Here is a 19986-nt window from a genome sequence, read left to right as displayed (position 1 = left end):
TAACCTCTCACTGCCTCTGTTTCTCATTCATTCCACAGAGATTGTAATAGAAACAGCCCACATGTACTGGGATATTTGATAGAGATAATAAATATATTATGTCCTTAAAGGGGCCATCACAGTCCTAGGCATTTGCTGAACTGGATTCCCTGTCTCAGTTCAGACTTACAGCTAGGGGTGAGGAAGAACTGTTTTCTCACCACCTCACCTCTCACCTCGTCTCAGGAACAACAAATCATAACAGGCTTAACACTATCCGTGGTGGCATTTGGGCATGTCTTGCACTTATAAATTTGAAGAAAAGAAAAGAAAGTGTCATTTGGGCTGCAATACTGAAAGGCCAGAGAATATCTAGCTCCAGGGTGTGTCCTGTCTCAATTCAACCCAACCCAGGCACCTTCTACAAGTTCTCCCTTCCTCCATTGCTTCCCCTAGGAAATCTCTTTAAAACTCACTTGCTGACAATGTAGGTCCCTCAGAATGCCCACCTTGTGGGACCCAGTGCCTCGAGCAAGGACTTCAAGGACTCTTTGATCTTTCCCTAAAATCCATCCCCAAAGACACAGACCTACAAGCACCTCCAGGTTCTGTCATCTCGCCCTTGCCAATCCCATAGCAACAAGCAAAGACAGCTCCGGAAGATAAAAATGACTAGATGTTGCTTTTAAAATCATGTCACCCATGCAGGGGAGAAGCTAAACCATTTTTCCCATTGGCATGATATGGCATTTTGTCCTTCCCCTTATCTTATCTTCACAAAATTTGGGAGTGACCAACCAAGCACTCACTTGTTAATTCTTTATGGAGTTTCCTAGGTCCAGGCAAGGTTCTCTGGTCAAAACACTAGCAATCTTGGATATGTGCTGAACAGGACTGTGTCCACCTACTGGCGAAAAACAGGAAGAGACCCTTGGAAGAAGTCCAGCCGGGCAAGGCTTGCTTCAAGCAGTCAAGTAAACCAGGACCCTATCATCAGAAGAAAAGGAAAACAAACAAGGGAAGATGCTTTTCAAATAAAAGACAGTATATTTGGGGGTAGAGTTTGAATTATCACTGACATGGAAAATTTAGAAGGAATTTCTTTCCCAAAAGGTCTGAATTTAAAATATCAGATTCAGATGTATTAAAAACAAAAATAGGGAGGGGGAGATGGGGAAATCAAGTAGCACAAAATAATCATGGGCTGTAGAAAAACTGATCTCAGTATGTCCTTAGATGTTTTTTTAATGGACAAAATCAGATGCATCTTTGTTTGTAATGGAAGTCAGGTCACCAACAGTGATTTACAGCTCAGTCAAAAGGACCTAGAGCTCAGTCCCTTGTGTATATTTACCCTCAATTGCTACCTACCTACCATGTGTAGGCAAAGCCCATTCCCAATTGCAGAGCTGCAAGGGGGAGAGAGCTATTTTTCCCTATGCATATGTTGATATGCAGAAAAGAGGACAGCACTACTCTGCAAGCTGTCCTATTGAAGCCTCGTTTCCTGTCAATCTTCCTTTTTTCCCCCTTCCATGAAGCTTTAATTTTTTGCCACAGCGCTTTCTACATTTTAGTTTCCTGCAAACCTCAGGAAATAGACTGAAATTAATATCGTCAGATGCTTCTGAAAGTGCTGGCTTGGCGGCATTGCAGAGCGCTTTCAGATGCCATTTTGGGATTAAAATATACCAGTTATGCCCCATTGTTTATAAGAGAGATCTGGGAAGGGAATTGTGTATGAGATTTGACCAAACTGAAATGTAGGTTAAAAAAAAAATTAGAAATAGAGACCTGAACTTTCAGAATAGACAGAATCAGCAGGTAAGGAAATGAAGAGCAAGTTAAGGCAAGAACTCCTCCAGGGATTCCAAGCAGCAACTCACCACCCCATCAGTGCAGGAAACTGAGGCAGAGATGCCTTGCTTTTATTTTCCATGACTATAAAGCTGTTGGTAGGACTTGCACATCTAGATCTGACTCAAGAGAGAAACACAATGTGTCACAAGAAATAAAATGAGGCAAAGAGATCATTTATTAACTCATGCATTGTGTGGTCACTAGTATGTTGAGTGGGGAGAATCCAGAGCCCAGGTTTTCTCACATCTTGCAGGGCCAGAAGAGCCCCAGTGGCTTAATCTCTGCTCTGCTCTGTCCCTGGCTGGCCTTGGCACTCTGGGCAGATCCCTGCTCCTTCAGACAACAGCTTCTAGTCAATCTAGTAGGGAGAGATAGCATGCTCCTGGCTTCTTCCCTGTGCAAGGGCGTTGCAATGATAAGCTTGCAACAACTATATAAACATGCATTGGGTTCTTGAGGGGGAAAGTGTGACATGAATCAAAGTTATTTTTATTATTGTTGGCTTCTGCATCTATGACTTCCTAAGAGTGAGATAAGGCCACACACTATTTCTGCATCTCCAAAAATCTATTCAAAATTTTTGTAATATTGAAGAATACTTGGTCCTTTTACATTCTTTGTGTTTTAGTCACTTTTCAGATTAATCCACTGCGAGTTCTCTGTTCAACACAGCCTCGGTCCAAGCGATCTTAGAGACCCATTGATTTTACAACCAACTCTTTTTCCTGCCTCTTTATACCTTTGGTTCAATTTCTTACTATTTTCTACCTTTCCAAGTGTAATACCACACACGGAGTCTCTTTTATCACCAGCTTTCTCTCTCTGGACTCTCACTTCTGCTGCCAGCCTCTACATCTCCACCTGCCATCTTGGTCAACTTAATGGGTTGGTCAAGTTCAAACCATGAACCTGGATGAAACATCAGGGACCTTCTAAAATCCTTACCTTTAAAATGATGATGCTGTTCCCAGAAAACTAAGTGAGTCACCCTGAGTCACCTGGCTGGTCAGGGATAAAGATGGACTTAATGCCAGCTCTGGAAATTCATTTTCATGTTCAGAGGTGAAGTTCCCTCATGGCAGGTCTACCCTATCATTTAACAGGATTCATTGATCCCAATATCCTATGCCATAAACTCCAGCAACAGGCATAGACTGGTCTATTCAGCTACATATAGTGAAGCGATAACTGTGGAGGCTTCTTTCCATGTGTGAGAAGAAGTGAGGAGGTAGGCATTTCAAGACAGATGCTGCTGTTCCAGGAAATCATCATGGACCCTGGTTCTTTTGCATTCCTTTTCTGCCCTTCTAAGCATGGGCATTTGCCTCAAGGTCCCCAGATGTCTGTTCTACCTCTAGGCCTTGGATTCACATTCTGGACATGGAGATAAAGAGAGGAGCAAAATACAAAAGGTGTGGGCCAGCTGAATCCCTTTTATCAGTCATGCAATAGCTTTCTCAGAACCTGACCCAGTAGATGGCTGCTGGCATACTGTAGGTGAGAACTAGCCATGGGATGTCCCTCCACCTGAGAAGGCACCTGAGGAGGTTCATGGTTTTGAATGAGCATATACCACTCCGAAAAATTTTTTAAAAGGGTGTTGTTAGTAAGTATGCTAGTCAGCTCTTCATTACTACAACAGAAATGATAATAAATTTATTTTTAAAAGATTCATTTTTAGCTCATAATTTTTGAGGTTCCAGTCCATGACCATTTGACTCCTTTGCTTTGGGTCTATGGCAAGGCAGCACATAATGGGGGGAATGTGTGAGAAAGCAATATCACTCACCTCGTGATCCAGGAAGCAAAGAGAAAGAGGAAGGGGCAGGAATCTCACAATCCCCTTCAAGGACACACCCTACGTGTGACCTAAGGATACCCCAGAAAGCTTCACCTCTCAAAGGTTCCACTACCTCCCAAAGGTGCCATCCTAGGGACCACGTCTTTAACATGGACTTTTAAGGAACTCTTCTCCAACCTGAAGCAGTAAGGATGAAGAAGAGAATATTGAACAGGCAACCGGCAGCCTCAGCCCCAAACACCTTAGAGTTGGCATTCACTACTCTGTGATCCAGCCCTAAGAGTCTTTTCTAGTGCCATTTCTTACAGCCTTCAACCTCCCACTGCATAGTTCAACCATCCAGAGCTCTCCACATCCTTCCGAGCATGAGCTGTGCTCCTCTGCTGCTCCCCACCTCATTGTACTCCACTTCTTTGAGACCTAACTGAAATACCTCTCTGCTTTCCTTAATATGCAGAGTCAAAATTAACCTCCAGTTTTGTTCTTAATTTCATAATATGTTGTACTTACCTCTACTAGAGCACTGATCCTCTCCCACTTTGAACCATAATCTTCTATCACTTTTCTGCTTCATTCATCAGGGAAAGCTTCTGAAAAGAAAAAAAAAAAACAATATCTTGCCCATCTCTGTATCCAGTACAAGTCTAAAATTCTGTGTGTCCCTGTTTTAGTCATCTATTTCGCTGTTGTGACTAAAAAAGATCTGACCAGCCCAATTATAGAGGAGGAAAAGTTTATTCAAGGGCTCACAGTTTTAGAGGCCTTAGTTCATAGAAAGCTGTCTCCATTCCTCGGGGCTCCAGGCAAGGCAGGATATCATGACAGAAGAACGTGGCAGAGGGAAACAGCTCATGTTTTGATCAGGAAGCAGAGAGAGAGGTCTCCACTTGCCAGATACAAATATATACCCAAATCCATGCCCCAATTCCCACCTCCTCCAGCCACACCCTACCACTCCATTTACCACTCAGTTAATCCCTATCAGGGAATTAAAACACTAATTGGGTTAAGACTCTTATAACTCAATCATTTCTCCTCTGAACCTTCTTGCATTGTCTCACACATGAACTTCACACCTCTCATTCAAACCTTAACAGTCCCTTAGTAAATGCTCAAGTGTTTATAACTGAAATTACTTTTTCTAAGTTCCTTTGGGTGGCTGATGGTGAATCAGAATGCATATCTCATCACAGTATGTAAGTAAAGAGTTCCACACCTCCCATCTCCCTGGAAGAGTCTAGCATTATTCTCCTTAGAGACGGAAGAATGGCCTCCCGAATTCTTTTCTAGCCTGTGGAAGATCAGTGACAAGTGGTTTACTCTGCATCCTTCCAGCTCTAAGAACACTAGAGTAAAATGAACAACACTATTTGCCCTTTCGATTTGATCCTGAGCCTCATGAAACTCTGCCAAGTTTCCCTGCCCTGACCTCTCAGTCTCCAATCTGAATCTCCATTAGTTTAAAACCATGATTATTCTCTCTGTTTGGCCTATCATCACCACCACCAGGATTCATTCTCTGACCTTCTTCATTTCACTCTGTGCCCTGAGGTGCTGACTCTATGGATTTCATCTCCAGATTCCTTTTCCATCTGGCTCCAGTTGGATTCAGCCATCAGGAGGCACCTTTGAGAGGTGGGAGTGAGGCAAGAGGTGTACAGGAGTATTTCTTCCCAGTTCCCTCTCTACTTCAGGGCTGGGTTCTGGTATTGGCAGTATCCTGCCCTCTAGGTGGCCCTTCCCTAGTGGCCTCAGTTCTCACCAGGTTCTGATAACACTCTTCACTCTCCTCCTTAGTTCATGGCAAGACTAGTAATGGCTCACATTATTTTTTCTTTTTTCCTCTTTTCTTGACTACCATTACTAGTCATTGCTCACCCTGCATACCTCCACACCACCCTTATTGGTTCCCTTAGCCCTGCCCACACCCTGTAGGTAATCACTTCATGAAATCTCATTCAAAATCCCATCTGAGTGTACCTTATTCTATGCCAGGAACTAGTCCCCAAGCATACCCTAGCTTCCCTAGAATCCCTGGGTAGTATTTTTCTTATGTTCTTCCTGGACTGAGTGAGGCTTCATCAAAGGTTCAGACGTCCTGTTTATTTCTACATCTGCACTAACATATCTTGTACATTCAAGAATTAATCTTCTCTGATACAAAACCCAATGCTTCTCCTTTATAATTTGATTGCTTGAGTTTTGAGAGATGAGAAAAGAATAGGCAATAAGGGCCCACCGATAGCAAGGTCTCAGGTTAATTGGGTCTAAAACTAAATACATTAAAGACTGCTTCCCCAAAGACTCATCCTACTCCAGAGGGGAAAGGTTTGAATATGGAGTCCAGATCTAATAAACACCAGATAAACATAGAGTAAACTCAGAATAAACCCTTTTCTGCCATGTTTGTGTTCCTGGAGGGATGAGAAAACACAAGCCTCCAGTCTCTCCACAAGAGAGACACCATAGGAACTCAACTATAAGCCTGCAGAGGGCAGAGGCCAGATACGAGATTTTCTGTCCTCCGTCTTCCCTTTCTTCTTCCCTCTCTCGGTCCCCTCCTTCCCTCAACTCCCGGACTCCCTCTTCTCCCCTCCTGTACCTTTCTTTTCATTTCTCCCTTCCTCTTTTTTCTGTTTCTTTTTTCCTCTTTTCTTCCTGCAGTACAGGGGAGATAGCGGAAGGAACATCACTAAAGCTCTTGCACATTTTTTCACATGCAGATCAATAAATATGGGTTTGATAGTGATCAGTTTGAGGTCAGTACTATCTTATTCCCTGAGGTCAGCTGATCACAGTTTGCCTAAAAGTTTCAAGAAATACTTTTTGGTCTGGTTTCCATTCCTGTATTTGGGCCAAATTTAAAAACCTGGAAACTCACTGTGGCTCATATTAACTCTGATACCTTTACCCTTTCCTTTCTGCCCCATTTCCCTGACCTGGACAGCAATTATTGCTTCATTGGAAGGCTAGATCAGATATGGATGAAAGAAGCTGGTCTTCCCTTGGAAAGCAGAATACAAAAGGAAATGAATGATTCAATTTCTGTTTCCTTCAGGCATATTAAAGAAGAATATCATTGGAAAAATCTATGAGATATGTTGTTAAATTCAAAAAAGATGTAATTGCAGAATAATATACATGATAGGCGACTCCATTTATGTATGTATATACAGGTACTTATTCTTATATGTGCATATAATTATGTAATAAGAGACTAAGAAGGTCAGTAATGGTTACCTCCAGGAGTAGATTTTGGGTGAGAGTGGATATAAAAAGACATTTTCATTTTACTCAATATTCTTCTATAATATTTGATTTTTTTTAAAAAGTGTCTTTTTTGGCTTTTGCTTACATAAGTAATATATGGATTCCATCACTAGTAGTGAATTCCTTAACAATTTTTTTAGGTCTTTTCTTGTCTGTATGTTCTCCAAAGAAAAACAAAATTATTCAAAAAGAAAGTTTAAAAATTAAGATTTCTTCGCTTGAAATACATTCTCTGTCATTTTGGGGTGTCATTGTGCTTCCTGATCGTGATTTAAAATAGATAGTAATGAATCATCTTCCACAGCAAGTTTGACTCAGTCAAGTAAAAATGGTTCAAAAAAAATCAAAATTGGGAATTAATCTTCTCTATTACCACATGATGCCTTTCCTATTAGGTTTTATTGCTTGTGTTTGGGAAGGTGAAACATGAGGTGGAGAATAAGAGGGCAAAGTGTTTCAGGGTCTCAAATTTAGCTGGAACAAAGATTAGACTTGACTCGTGTTCCTTCCTGCTCCAGAGGCCAGGGTGAGGCCTGTCCTCAAGCTGTTCTGTCCAACTGGCCCACAGCAAATTGTTCCCTTTTCAGAATATCTGCATCTCTGAATCACTCTCAGCTTCCCTCGAAAGCTTATACTGCTGTCCTCTGCATGTCCCAAGACCACAACAGTTCCCTTGAGGACAGAATGTGTTTCTTTTTCATTTTTGTGTTGCCAGTACCTACATATAATGCCTGGCACAAACCAGGTGCTCAATAATAGGATGAACACTTGAATGAATGCATAACTGTCTGACTGAATCAAACAATGCCTCCATTCTGTGTCTTCAACTGGATTAAAAGGGACTTGAGGATGGGACCTATGTGTCTTAAAACTCCTGCATCCCTGCAGTATAGGGCTACAGTTCCTTAAGAAAGCAAACATTTAACAAATGCATATTGAGCAATTTCACCCATGTGAACAGATGATTAAAAATGTTCACAGAGATTTGGATCTTGATTTGTTTACCAGCCTAATGATGAGCAAGTCAAGGAAGGGTATGTTCTTTTCCTCATTTTGCAGATATTTCCAATGAGGCTCAGAAAAGTAAGAAGTTTGACAGCACAGGAAAATGGCAGTTCTCCTGATCATTTCTGGCTCCTTCTCAGCAATTTTGCAGCCCCCTCAAAAGCCAGTATTTCCTTACTGTGTCCTTTTTTCCTTCCTTCAGGGGCAAGCCAAAGCTCAGTGGAGAGTCACTGCTAGGTGATCTCTGAATTTCAGGTAGTTAAAGTATAAAGTGGCACTTCTTAATTAGATAGTAATAGCATAATTATTTGAAGGTGCCTTGTAATTACATCCTTCCTCCCCAAGCTCCTTTTGCTGTTTCGCCTGGGATCCCCAGTTCTCGTCCCCTTCCTGTCCTGTGTCAGCCCAATGACACTGGGCCAATATTAAGCATTTATCAGTGATGGTTGTTTCTTAACAAGAGAGGAGCCCACCAATGGATTCTCTCCCAAAATCTCAGAACTTGCAGCTGATTGTTGCTACAACATGGCAAACTTTACTTTAAGTCATTTTGACCGTGGTGCCTGATGCATGAGATGGGAAATTGAGAGGTCACTATGGAGCCACTTAAACTGGGAGCCTCTTCAATGTTTATCTCAAAGGGACTCTGTGACCTCAGTAGACCGTTCTGAGGATTCCCCTTACTGCCATATGCAATTATTCTTTATTTTCTACTTTCAATCCCTTGTAAAAACAGGCTTCCTACTGGTTCAGCCTTAGAAGGAAAAAAAAATCACTACCCACCCCCAGCGCCACACAAAAACTCTGTACGTTTTTTCCTGCTTTGAAGTTTAATATATCTCTAAACTGACAGCAAGCAACACACCCCAATATAAGGGCAGATGGTGAAAGAAATTGGCTCAGGTGGGAATAACATGGGAGCTTTCAGTCAATAGCATACATACCCCTCTTTGCAAAACAGCTGGTTGAATGAATGCCCCATCTCAAGGAAGGAAGGGCCAAGGGAGTCATTAATGAAAGCAAGAAACTCAGTTTTACATCTCATTCAAAAGATGGATTCACTATATTCCTCCTGATCCAGGTGGGTGAGTTAGTTCAGTGTGGAATTTGTCTGCCCTCACTGAAAACTCCAGTTAGGCAATGAATTATTCCAAGTAAATTAAGTGTATTGATCCCCTCCCCTTTCTGACACTTTGCAGATATTGCTATCAAATCATGCTCCATGCAAGTGTCAGCTTTTGCCACAGACATCAGAAGAGGAGAACAAATATTCACTTGAGTTTCTCAGCATCTAATAAGTACTCGTGGGGTATAGAAGGACTTGGGGAGACCAGGCAACAGCAGAATCCTATGCTGAGACAAACAGTCTACCTTAGAGACTTTAGCACAATCAGCTGATGAAAACAGGGTGGTGGGTTGAATCCTATATTCTTCAGGAAATATCAGATCAAGGCCATGATGTGGGGTCTTAATTTCAGCCAATATTCATACAAATGCAAATGGATCGGAACAAAGATGAGGCAGAGGTTTATGGATATAAACTGTAAAGCTATCACAATTCCAGAAAACAACCATATTGCATACCCTATGAATAGGAGGTAGCACAATACCTTTCTTAACTGTAAGGAGTTGGTCTCTTTTAAGGAGAATATTACATCATTTCATCAGGTCCTCGGTTGGGACTTACTTCTTTGATTTGCATTTACTCCTCGCTCAACTGACAAAATTCCTCTGTTGAAATCCTAAACCCCAGAGGATGGTATTATGAGGTAGGACCTTTCCTTTAGGAGGTGATTAGGTCATGAAGTGACCTGGAGGGGATTAGTACCCTCATAAGAAAATAAAAGAGAGCTTCCTCTTTGTTCTTTGTCATGTAAGGTACTATGAGAAGGTGTTCATCTGAAAACTAGGAAGTGGGCCCTCACCAGACACCAGATCTGCCACGACCTTGATTTTGGACTTCCCAGCCTCCAGAACTATAAGAAATAAATTTCTCTTGTTTAAGCATCCAGTCTATAGCATTCTGTTATAGCAGCCCAAACTGACTGAGATATGTATCATAATGACCAGACTCATCCATTTCTAAATATTAAATTCTTATCCTCAAGAAAAAGACTCTATCTAGGTGAGTTCTTTTCAGATCAAAAGCTATCCTATTAAGGCTCTTGCATATATTCTAAGAATGAATTGTCTGAGGATGAAGGGTCCAAAGATGAACGGCCTGGCCCAGATATTTAACAAATGTATGCTATAAAGTATTATTTTGTTCTTATTAAAAGCCCTTAGCACATATGAAAATACTTATGGATGAAAGAGAAGATATCTGAATTTGCTTCAAAATGATCCAGTGAGATGGGAGGAAGCAAGGAAGATAAATGAAAGTCTTAGCCATAGTTTGAGAGTTGGGTGTTGATGTAGCAGGGTTCTAACAGTGGTTCTGAAACATGAGCATGCATCAAAATTATCTGGAAGGTTTGGTAAAACACAGGTAGCAGGGCCACACCTCAGAGATTCTGATACAAGAGGCCTGGGGGGAGGCATTGCAACAAGTTCTTAGGCAATACTGCTGCTGCTGGCCCAGGGTTTCATGTTGAAAACCACTGTATTATATTTACCCTTTACACTTACATGATCAAGGGTTGGGGATGTAGCTCAGTGGTAGAGCACTTGCCTGGCATATGCAAGGCCCTAGGTTCAATCCTCAGTAATGCAAAAACAAAATAAAAATATTTTTATATGCTCAAAAAAATAAAAATAAAGTGGAGCTGTACTCAGCTGACACAACACAACAAGAGGAAGAGTCTCTGTTTCTGCCTACTTCTAATCTCAGACATTTGGCAGCTGAAAAAGATGAAGACACACAGACCCCAGAAAAACAATGAGCCATCAACTCAATTCAAATTGGACCTAGCATGGGAAAAATTAATGTTGGTTTTCCTCATTTACTTTGAACCTATGTCTGCATAATTGTTATAGAGTGTGATAGCTTCTCAGCTGGTTTGGGACTGTGCAGTTAAACAATATGAATAACTGGGGTTTTCACTTTTTTTTTTTTTTTTTTGATGCAAGAGCTAGACTTAGGTGGTGATTTATACAGATTGATGGCACCACCTCCCACATTTGCCTGCAATTCTGGTTGGATTCAAAATGTATAGTGTATAGTCAGAAATCTTTCTCTCTATCCCTTCAGATGCATCTGTTTCAAGAAAATCAACATGAAGTTTCCTGGATCTAGTTGGGTCAAAAGGCATCAGATGATGAAGAAAAAAACTTTTGAGCTTGAGACTAGATGGGTACAGGAAGGGTACTAGGAGTTTCAACTGAATTTTTACTTCCTTCAAATACCACTTAGCAAACAATTACTATGTTCTAGGCATTGAGTTTTATAAACTCTGAGATATGCAAGTTTAAATTCCAAAAAGATGGACCTTGGCCTTGAAGCTCTCACATCTAGTTTAGATGGGATACAGGTAAATTGTTATAATATTAACAAGTAAATAACAAGACATTATAAGAATGCTGTGAAACCCTAGATGAGTAAATTATTCATTTTAAACTGAGTGGAAGAAGAATGACGCAAACTCCTCCTGGATGGCATTGGCTATGTTTTGGATAAGTGTCTTCCACATGCTCATGTGTTAAAGGTTTGGTCCGGGTCCATGGTGCTATGGGGAAGTGGAAGAACCTTTGAGAAGTAAGTTCTTGTGGGAGGATCTCAGGGCATTGGGGATATAGTTTTGAAGGGAATTGTGAGCACCCGTTCTTCCTCTTTGCTCCCTGACACATGAGGTGACTATGTTTGCTCTGCCGGTGTTTCTGTCATGGTGTGCTGCCTCACCACAGGCAGCACAATAAGAGGGTCAATTGATCACAGACTGAAACCTCCAAAACTGTGAGCTAAAATAAACCTTTTTCCTTTATAAGTTGATCTCAGGTATTAGTTACAGTAAAAGAAAGTTGACTAACTGGACTTTCGTACTGATTCTTGAAATAGGCACCCATTTGTTAAACAGCAAAGTATTGAACATATGCTAGGAAGAAGAAATGGAATAAGAAAGAAATGGAAAAGTAAACGTGACTGCTGTCTCTAATTAGTCGAGTCATTTGATAAGACTAAGAATTTGGACTTTGAAGGAGACAGCTGCCAATATAGGAAAGGAATGTTGGTTTGACCAACCCCTATATCAGGATAAAAGAATATGCTCTATCTTGGGAATGGCTATGGACTGAACTATATCCCCCTCAAATGTATATGCTAAATCCCAATGCCTTATGTGACTGAATATGGAGACCAAGCATTTAGGAAGTAATTTAGGTTAAATGGGGTCATTACAGATGAGATCCAAGTCCAATAGGATCGGCGGCCTTAGAAGAGAGTGATGTCCCACACCCAAGGAAAGGCCATGTGAGTACTTAAGAGAAGTGACTATCTACAGTCCAGGAAGGAAACCATCACCAGAATATGATGTGCTGGCACCATGATCTTGGACTTGTAGCCTCCAGAAATGTAAGAAAACAGTGTTCTATTATTCAAGCCATCAGTATATGGTATTTTGTTATGACAGCCCAAGCAGACTAACACAGAGATCATCTGCATTTTTAAGTATGGGAAAGATATTACAGAACTGAATTTCAAACAGATCTATCTGGCAGAACAGTTAGGCTAGACAGTGGAAGGGGCTTTATTAGCCTGGATACCAGGCAAAGAGTTGAGGATGCATGAGTTCAAGGGGACATAATTAAAAAACCTGGTCTAGGATCAAAGAGTTTGGAATATTTGAGTAGGAGACAGATTTGCTAGCTTACTAATGAAAAGTTTTATGTATGTGTGTAAAATGTTTTGTGTATATATAAATTTATAGAACTTCATATGTTATAACTTTGCGTCTATTTGGGTGAATATATATATATTATATGAAAAGAATATTTTGTATAATATACAGAAATGAGAAAGGGAAATTTGTCATCAAGGAAGAATACTTACAGGGACTTCAAGAGCGATGCACCTGCTCCTTTGGATGCTATAAAATTTTACTAATTTATAACACAGGAGTAATGTGTGGGAGGGGCAGTGCGGAGGACATGGAAAAGAATAATAGAGGAAAAAAATAAATGTCATATAATTCTCTTACTTTGAATACTACAAATGAGTCACATAACTGGAATTTCAATTTGTCTTCCAATATTTTCCACAGAATTAGCCTGTTCATAAACACAAAAAGAGCACATGGTGCCTTCCAAAATGACAGTAGACTGTTCCAAACACTGAAGAGGGATCCTGAGGCTTGTTTTCGGTGCCATTCCTGAAGTTTGAATGCAGGTTCTGGCCTGTGCACTTGGCCACCAATGAAAAAAGGCACAGGGGCACTGCTACCTCCTTTCACATCGTTTCTCAGATCTTTTATTCCCTGTAAAGTGTATGCTCTTTAGGTCTTTCCCAAGTGAGATAATGCCACTCCCATGTGAACTGAATACCCAGTGCCCTGCACATATGATTATGTTAAGGCTAAACAGGGTATTGTTCTTAAAGAGTACTGCCAGAGAATTGTATCCTTGTGCAGAATGATGCTGAGAGATAAAAATATCTTTCATTTCTATAATGCCATGCATCTTAAAGTGTGTTCCACATTTTGCAAACTATATATAGTCTCAATTCATTACGCATCCCCATAAAATACAGCCAGAGCAGTGGCAAGCACATGCCAGATGTTTGACAATGGTTTAATAACAGTTCGAAGAATAAGTTAAATTGGATTCAGAAAACAGGAAGTGGGATATGGGGCACTAGGTAAAGCTTTGGTATTTTTTCAACAGTGTGTGTTGGCGGTCTTCTGCCAACCAGAGTGAGATCTGGGGACATAGGTGAACTAGGGAGACACTCTTCCTGTCCTCATGGAGCTGCTGGGGTATTATAGAAGATACATGACTGTATTACAGTAAAATGTGATTCACACCAAGATGGAGAAAGTACCAAGTACCTCGATATTCACCTCCTTTAATAGAAGCCCTTTCTAATTAGCCACACTGGCTTCACCATTTCTGCCCACTAATAGAAGTTTTCATCCAACACTATGAGAGAATGTAAATTGAAGAAAATCTATTCTGGAACCCAGACCCCAGGTTGAATATGAGTATGATGCTAGGAAAAATAAAAAGAGAAGGGAAACACACAAGTTGCGTAAGTTAGGGAAAGATTTAGGACATCCAGAGAAGAAAGAAGATGAAAAACAGCTTGGAGAGAAATTGGAACCCAGAAGAGCACAGAGGCCCATACAAATATCAGCATCATTATTTGTTTCCTTGGAGGTAGGAACTGATCAATCAAAATAATCTGCCTGTAACACGGATGGCATTGGAGAAGCTCTTCCAAATCTGACTGTGCTGAAAGCTGTGGACTCTGGAAAAGGCATAATAGGATTTTAGGGTTGAGAGAGATTGAAAAGATCCACTGGCTCAAACCAGTCATTTTATAGATAAAGAAAGATGGGCCTAGGTTCATTAAATGACTATCACTGTCTTGGCCAGGCCAGAGCCAGGTCCAAAGGCTCACTATGATTCCCTCAGTCAAGCCTAGTCTTGCATGAATCAGTGAGGTGGACGTCTTGCTCTTTGGAGGATGCTTCTAAAAAGCTGAACACCTGGTTCTTTGGGCCCTTTCCGCTGGCAATAGAGAGAGACCAACCACGGTGAACAGGGGTTAAGGTCTTGTAATCCACCTACACGGATGTGAGCAAGAAATTTGGTTCAGAGAAATGAAAAAGAAATAGGCTGGAAGATTGTGACTGCCCAGGTCAGGTAGCTGCCACCCAGAGAGGACCTCTAAAGACCATTTGGTCTTTGGATGTGTATGTAGCTTCAAGCCTTTATTAACTTACCCAGGACTAGAGAGGCAGGTTACCCTGAATTCCCACTAGGGGCCTGTTCAAAATGTGTTAAATCTCTGGGCAAGGAGGTTTTATCCAGTACAGGCAGGATGTATAAAAAACAAAAAGAGAATGTGGTTTATAATGTATCTGTGCAACAAATATTGCAAAGAAGCATTAAGCAGGAAATTCTCTGTTGGTGATGACTGCCTGTCTCACAAAAGAACCACTCCCTCTCCTTATCTGTGGTGATAGTACACATGAATACTTCCAGACAGTTAAAGGGAGCTTGGCCCAACATGAGCAGTAGAGAAAGAGCAGACACACTGGGCTAATGGTCAGGGCCCTGGACTGGCATCTGAGCCCTGCAGCTTCCTGAAAAGCCTCAGGAAAGTCCACCCAGAAGGAGCCATCTAGAAAGAAAGGGTCCTGACAGATGACCTTTAGGGCAATTTCTGTCTTATTAAAAAGCCAATAATATGCCTTATATTTCCCCCACACACACACATATGTACCTTTGTATCCTCCCCAAGTAAAGGATAAACTTTTCAAGAACAGGAGTCTATGCATTCATCCCACACATCTTTAAGTACTCTAAACAGGGCTTTGCCCAAATCAACGGAATAGTAAATGTTATTGATATTGAACTGACAGCCCCCAAGGTCACCGAAGGTGAACATGAGCTGCGTCTTCATAGAGACTGAATGTTAGACAGTTTAAGGCACTGAACAACAGTACCCATCAATCCTGCAGCAGGATCCAAGACTTCATGCTTCACTCTTTCCCAGATCTCAGACACATGAGGCTGGGGGTGGGGGCACACTTGCTGCTAGGAGAGCAGGACTTGGAAGCTGTCCCAGCCTTGCCCTTCTGTAACTTCTTGGCCAGCTAGTAGCAGAATCTGGAGCCACCCCGCATTCTCTGTGGGCTCCGACTTCCTCACTGCTTTCCGCAATCCCACTCCTGCTGGTCCCCTGGGACGCGAGGCAGGGGGTGCAGACGGGGCTTGGGGGCGGGTCAAAGGACACAGCACTTGGAATTGAAGGCCTGGAGGGGGACTGGCGACGGATGAAGTCGACCTCCTGGGCTACAAGCCTGTAGAAGAAACGCTGGAGAGGATGCCACCTGCTGGTGAGGGACCCTGGCTTGCATGGTGGGCGCAACAGAGACCTGGAGCCTGGATGCACAGAAAATCAGAATTGGGGCGGCTTTCCAAGTTGATGGTTTTCGGCTGTCTCTTTGGGCTGTTAGCTCCACCGACTGTGCGCAGAGACCCGGTCCCCCGCGCGCCATCCCACAGACGCGGAGGTTTCCAGCGGAGACCGTGGTCTCCCTCCTTGCTTCCCCTCGCAGCGCACTCCAAGGTCTAAGGACTCTCCACGCTTCTCCATCAGGTGGAGCCGTCCGCTCCTCGCCGCCTCCCCCCTCCCTCCTCGAGAGCGAACTGCGCGCAGGCCACCTTGCAGCGCCAGGAGGTTAACCTAGCCCCCGGAGGAGGTGAGGCCACGAGCTGGCCGGGCGGAGATGGCGGGGTCGCCGTCGGGGCTGGCGCCAGAGCCCGGCCGGCTGTGGGTCCTGCAGGTACCGCTCCCGTTCTCTGCCCCCACGTGGTGGCCACTGAAGATTGCCGGGGTTTTTCCGGCACTCAGGGTTGAAACGCCTCCTGGTCCTTTTAGAGGCGGGCAGCTCATCACTTAATCCAAGCTTTTTCCCTTTCTGCCTGAGACCGGAGGCTGCGGGGATGGGGCGGAGGGGGCGCGGAAAAGGGAACAGGCCCAGGTGGCTTTTGGGGTGTGTGTGTGGGGGGGTCCGGAACCAGTTTGGGAATCATGAGGCTAGGCTCGGGACCAGTGGGAGAGCGAAACAAAATCCTTCCAACCTCGGACTCCCACTCCCCACTTTTCTCCTTTCCAAGAGAGGATGTGATGTGCGAGTGTGGTGCGCATATGCCTATTCGTGTGCCTGATTACCAGACATTGCACAGTTCACTAGCCTCCTGACCCTGGGTTTGCAGTATTTCCCTTGGGGGTTGAATTAAAGCAAATCTGGGCCCCGGGCCATTTAGGAATTAGCAACCAAAATTAAACAACAGCTTAAAGGATAAATCTTTAGTTAAAACATCAATTGTTGCTCAGGCAGGTACCATCTACATTCTGATACTAGTTGTACTCATTGTAAGATTTAGCCTTAGGAGTTGTTCCCAGACCTTTTATTCCCCCCAAACCCCCACAGATTTAGTAGAAAGCTACTATTTACCATTACATGCCATATTTTCATATTTCCAGTCTTAATATGTTATTTGTCATATGTTGTTTGAAATTATTATTCATCTTTTGTGTGTGTTTCTGATTTGCCTCTTGTGTTTCATTGCATTATCTGTCATACCAAGCTAATGGGCTAAGGCTGTGCTGACACGGTTACTTCTGTACCTTGTTTGTTAATTTAGCTGATGGGTTGCCTCTTTTGTGTCCTCTTAGTTTCTGCTGCTCAGCATCCACCTCCACCACACACACCCCCCACCCCAAAGCTTGCTTACAAATTCCCCTTTGATATGTTTAACAGGCTCTAAGGAATACAGTTTAATAAACTATTAAGTTGAAAAGTCAACAAAGCAGACACCTACTAATTGGTAGATCTTGGATGTCAACTACGGTGTCAGCTCCTACCGACATACCCTTTTACCTGTGCCCATGCTTTTTTTTCCTTGTTCATAAATACCAAGGGATAATTTTTTGAAGTTAAGATCCGCATGAAAACTCCAAGTCGTAATGTACCTTGCAGTTAGTAAAGACCCTCAATTTGTGATATTGATGGAGAAAAGGCTAAGAGGCTCCCAAAAGACCTTCCTAAGGTCCAGGGACTGAAGAAAGTAATGATTGTTTTATAATTGAATGGTGAATGGTATACTTCCAGAGAGCATATTTCAGTTTTCTCTCATCTCTCTTTACCCCCCTTGGTCTACTTCATATAATGCTGCATATTTTTAAACGTTGCTTTGTAATATCCTTATAGTTTGTGTCTAGTGTGTATACTCTGCTTGCACTCTATAGATTATGGGCTCCTGAAGGCATGGTCTGTGCTTACTATTTTATTTCCCCCTGTGGCCTGCTTATTCCAGGCATGCCTAAATGTCTATCAAATAAATGGACCTAGATAAATTCATGTTGATATCCTGGAGGAAATCGAGTTTGATTTGAGTGTGAATTTCATGACAGGTAAAAGACCTGAAGGTTCTTAGGAGGTGGTTGCCTATGACCTTGGCCTCTCCTTCGAAATCAGACTCACAGCACCTTTTGGAGAAAAGATGCTCAGAGTGACGGAGTGCTCATTAGTGCAGAAGCTCCAAATACAAAGACAGCCTGCTCTCCTGTTCTTGTTAGGAAATGCACAGACCAGGATAATAATAATAAATGGGTATGTGTCATAAACCTACTTGTTTTCTCTCCCATTCCAGCATTTGGTTTTCTCAGAGCAATGCAAAGCAAACTAATATCCAAACCTTCAGGTTTTATTACCTACCCCTGTTGGAAAGTCTCAAAAATGCAAAGCATGCTTATCCTCTTCAACTCCCTAGCCTCCTGCTGCTCACATTGGCCAAGTCCTTGCTGGAGAAAGATTTCCCCCCCACCCACCCTACCCCATGCCCCTGTTCCCCTCCCAAGCTCCTTCTCAGCCCAGTTTCTAGTTTCTTATGCAAAGGCAAGGCATGCACATTTTAATACGTTTGCATGCATATAGTCATCTTTAACTTCACTTCCCTTAAACAACATTACATCGTGTGGACAAAAAGTCACAGCTCTGCTCCGCATTCACGATTTTTTAAAAAAATCAATAATGGTGACAAAAGCTGAATATCCTCCTATTTAGGGAAAAGAAGGAAAGAACACAGCCTTTCCCCCAGCCTCTGTTTTGCAAAGATCTCCTTTTCCCAAGTATTTCCTCTTTAATTATGACCTGTTTCCCCTCCCTCTCCCCCCGCCCCAGCTTCTGTGAAAGGAGCCCTTCTGTCACTCGTCACTCGTTTGCTCGCTCGCTGTGGGAGGAGCCCGCCGGAGGAAGCCGTGTGCCTGGGATGCCAAGAGCCAGAGAATGGATCTGCTCCGAGTGGGGACATTGCTGAGGATCCCGGCTTCCCGAGGCAGTTAAAAACAGGCAATTTGTCTCAGCTGGCTGCAGAAACCCGGAGACACAAAGAGACCGAAACCACCCGAAGGGACCGACGGGTGGACAGACAGATGGTCGGCACGAATCGGAGAGGACCGGCGTTGGAGGCTGAGCACCGCGAGCCGCCGAGGAAGAGAAACTAACTACACCCCCAAGTTGCCCGCCGGCTCTCCCTTGCTGTGCTGAGGAATGAAACCTTTCCAGCTCGATTTGCTCTTCCTCTGCTTCTTCCTTTTCAGTCAAGGTAGGACCGGCGCGCTGCTGGAGTTGGAGCAAAGTCGGCGGGGTTGTTAGGGCGCGGGAGGCAGAGGGTAGGAATGTGGGCAGACCTCGGAAACTCGCACTGATTGATGGTTCCCTCGGTGCCGGACCGAGATGCTCTGGAGTTGCCTTTTTGCCTTTGCAAAAGCAACAGAATGGTACTGTTTATTTTCCTTTGGAAGGAAGGGATTGAGAGGGTGGTGGTGGGGGAGCGACTTTCTGCTCTCACTTGTCAACATCCAACTCAAACTCTCCGATGCAAATGAGTTCTTTATTCTCCTGGTGTGTTAATTGGGTAGTATGTATGTGGCCATGCCGTTTGGAACTTCAGGGCGCCTTCTCTCCACACCCAGGTTGGGGAAAGAGAGGGGCAGAAAAGGAAGCCTTTCTTAAATGGAGATTTCAGTTCCAATAAGGTCTATCTTGCATGAGTGTATTCAAAAGCCAACGTGTGCAGTTTGCAAGGGTTGTAGAAGGGGTTGCAATTACAGAATGTACTGTGGGGGTAATATGCAGTGGCTGGGGAAAGCTTGTAAAGAGTTTCATTGAATGTAGAGTTTCCTAAATAAGACTGAATTCTAAATCCTACACAGCACTGGATTCAGGGCATAAAATGGAATTTCACCCCTGGTGCTGATTGTTTGCTTTCTGCAGCCTGGCAGGGGCAGAGAAGCCGGTGGACTCTCGGGAAAGAACTTTGCGCCCCTGGGCTCCCTGCCACTAGGAGCCATGGGGCTGAGGGTGGTAAAGGGAGAAGAGAGAAATTCCTGAGAGGGATTGTGA

General features: G+C 43.1%; 1 protein-coding gene across 6 annotated transcripts in view; it reads left to right on the top strand.

Moving 5' to 3' along the window:
- Positions 1-15874: 15874 nt before the first annotated feature.
- Kirrel3 (kirre like nephrin family adhesion molecule 3) overlaps positions 15875-19986 on the top strand; it is a 557396-nt gene continuing 553284 nt past the window's right edge. The window contains exons 1-2 of one of the 6 annotated variants that reach the window (XM_048796103.1): positions 15875-16275; positions 18763-19186. In XM_048796103.1, the coding sequence (XP_048652060.1) occupies positions 19132-19186 (55 nt within the window). In that variant the 5' untranslated portion in view covers positions 15875-16275; positions 18763-19131. Of the gene's footprint in view, positions 16360-18073; positions 18193-18762; positions 19187-19986 lie in introns of those variants that run through there. The other 5 variants (XM_048796102.1, XM_048796106.1, XM_048796107.1 and 2 more) reach the window with 5 other exon arrangements.

The sequence above is a fragment of the Marmota marmota genome, unplaced genomic scaffold (genome assembly GCF_001458135.2).
Source record: "Marmota marmota marmota unplaced genomic scaffold, marMar, whole genome shotgun sequence".
In the NCBI taxonomy this organism is placed as follows: Eukaryota; Metazoa; Chordata; class Mammalia; order Rodentia; family Sciuridae; genus Marmota; species Marmota marmota.
Note: the sequence above shows the minus strand (reverse complement) of the source record. Positions and strands in the feature narration are given on the sequence as shown.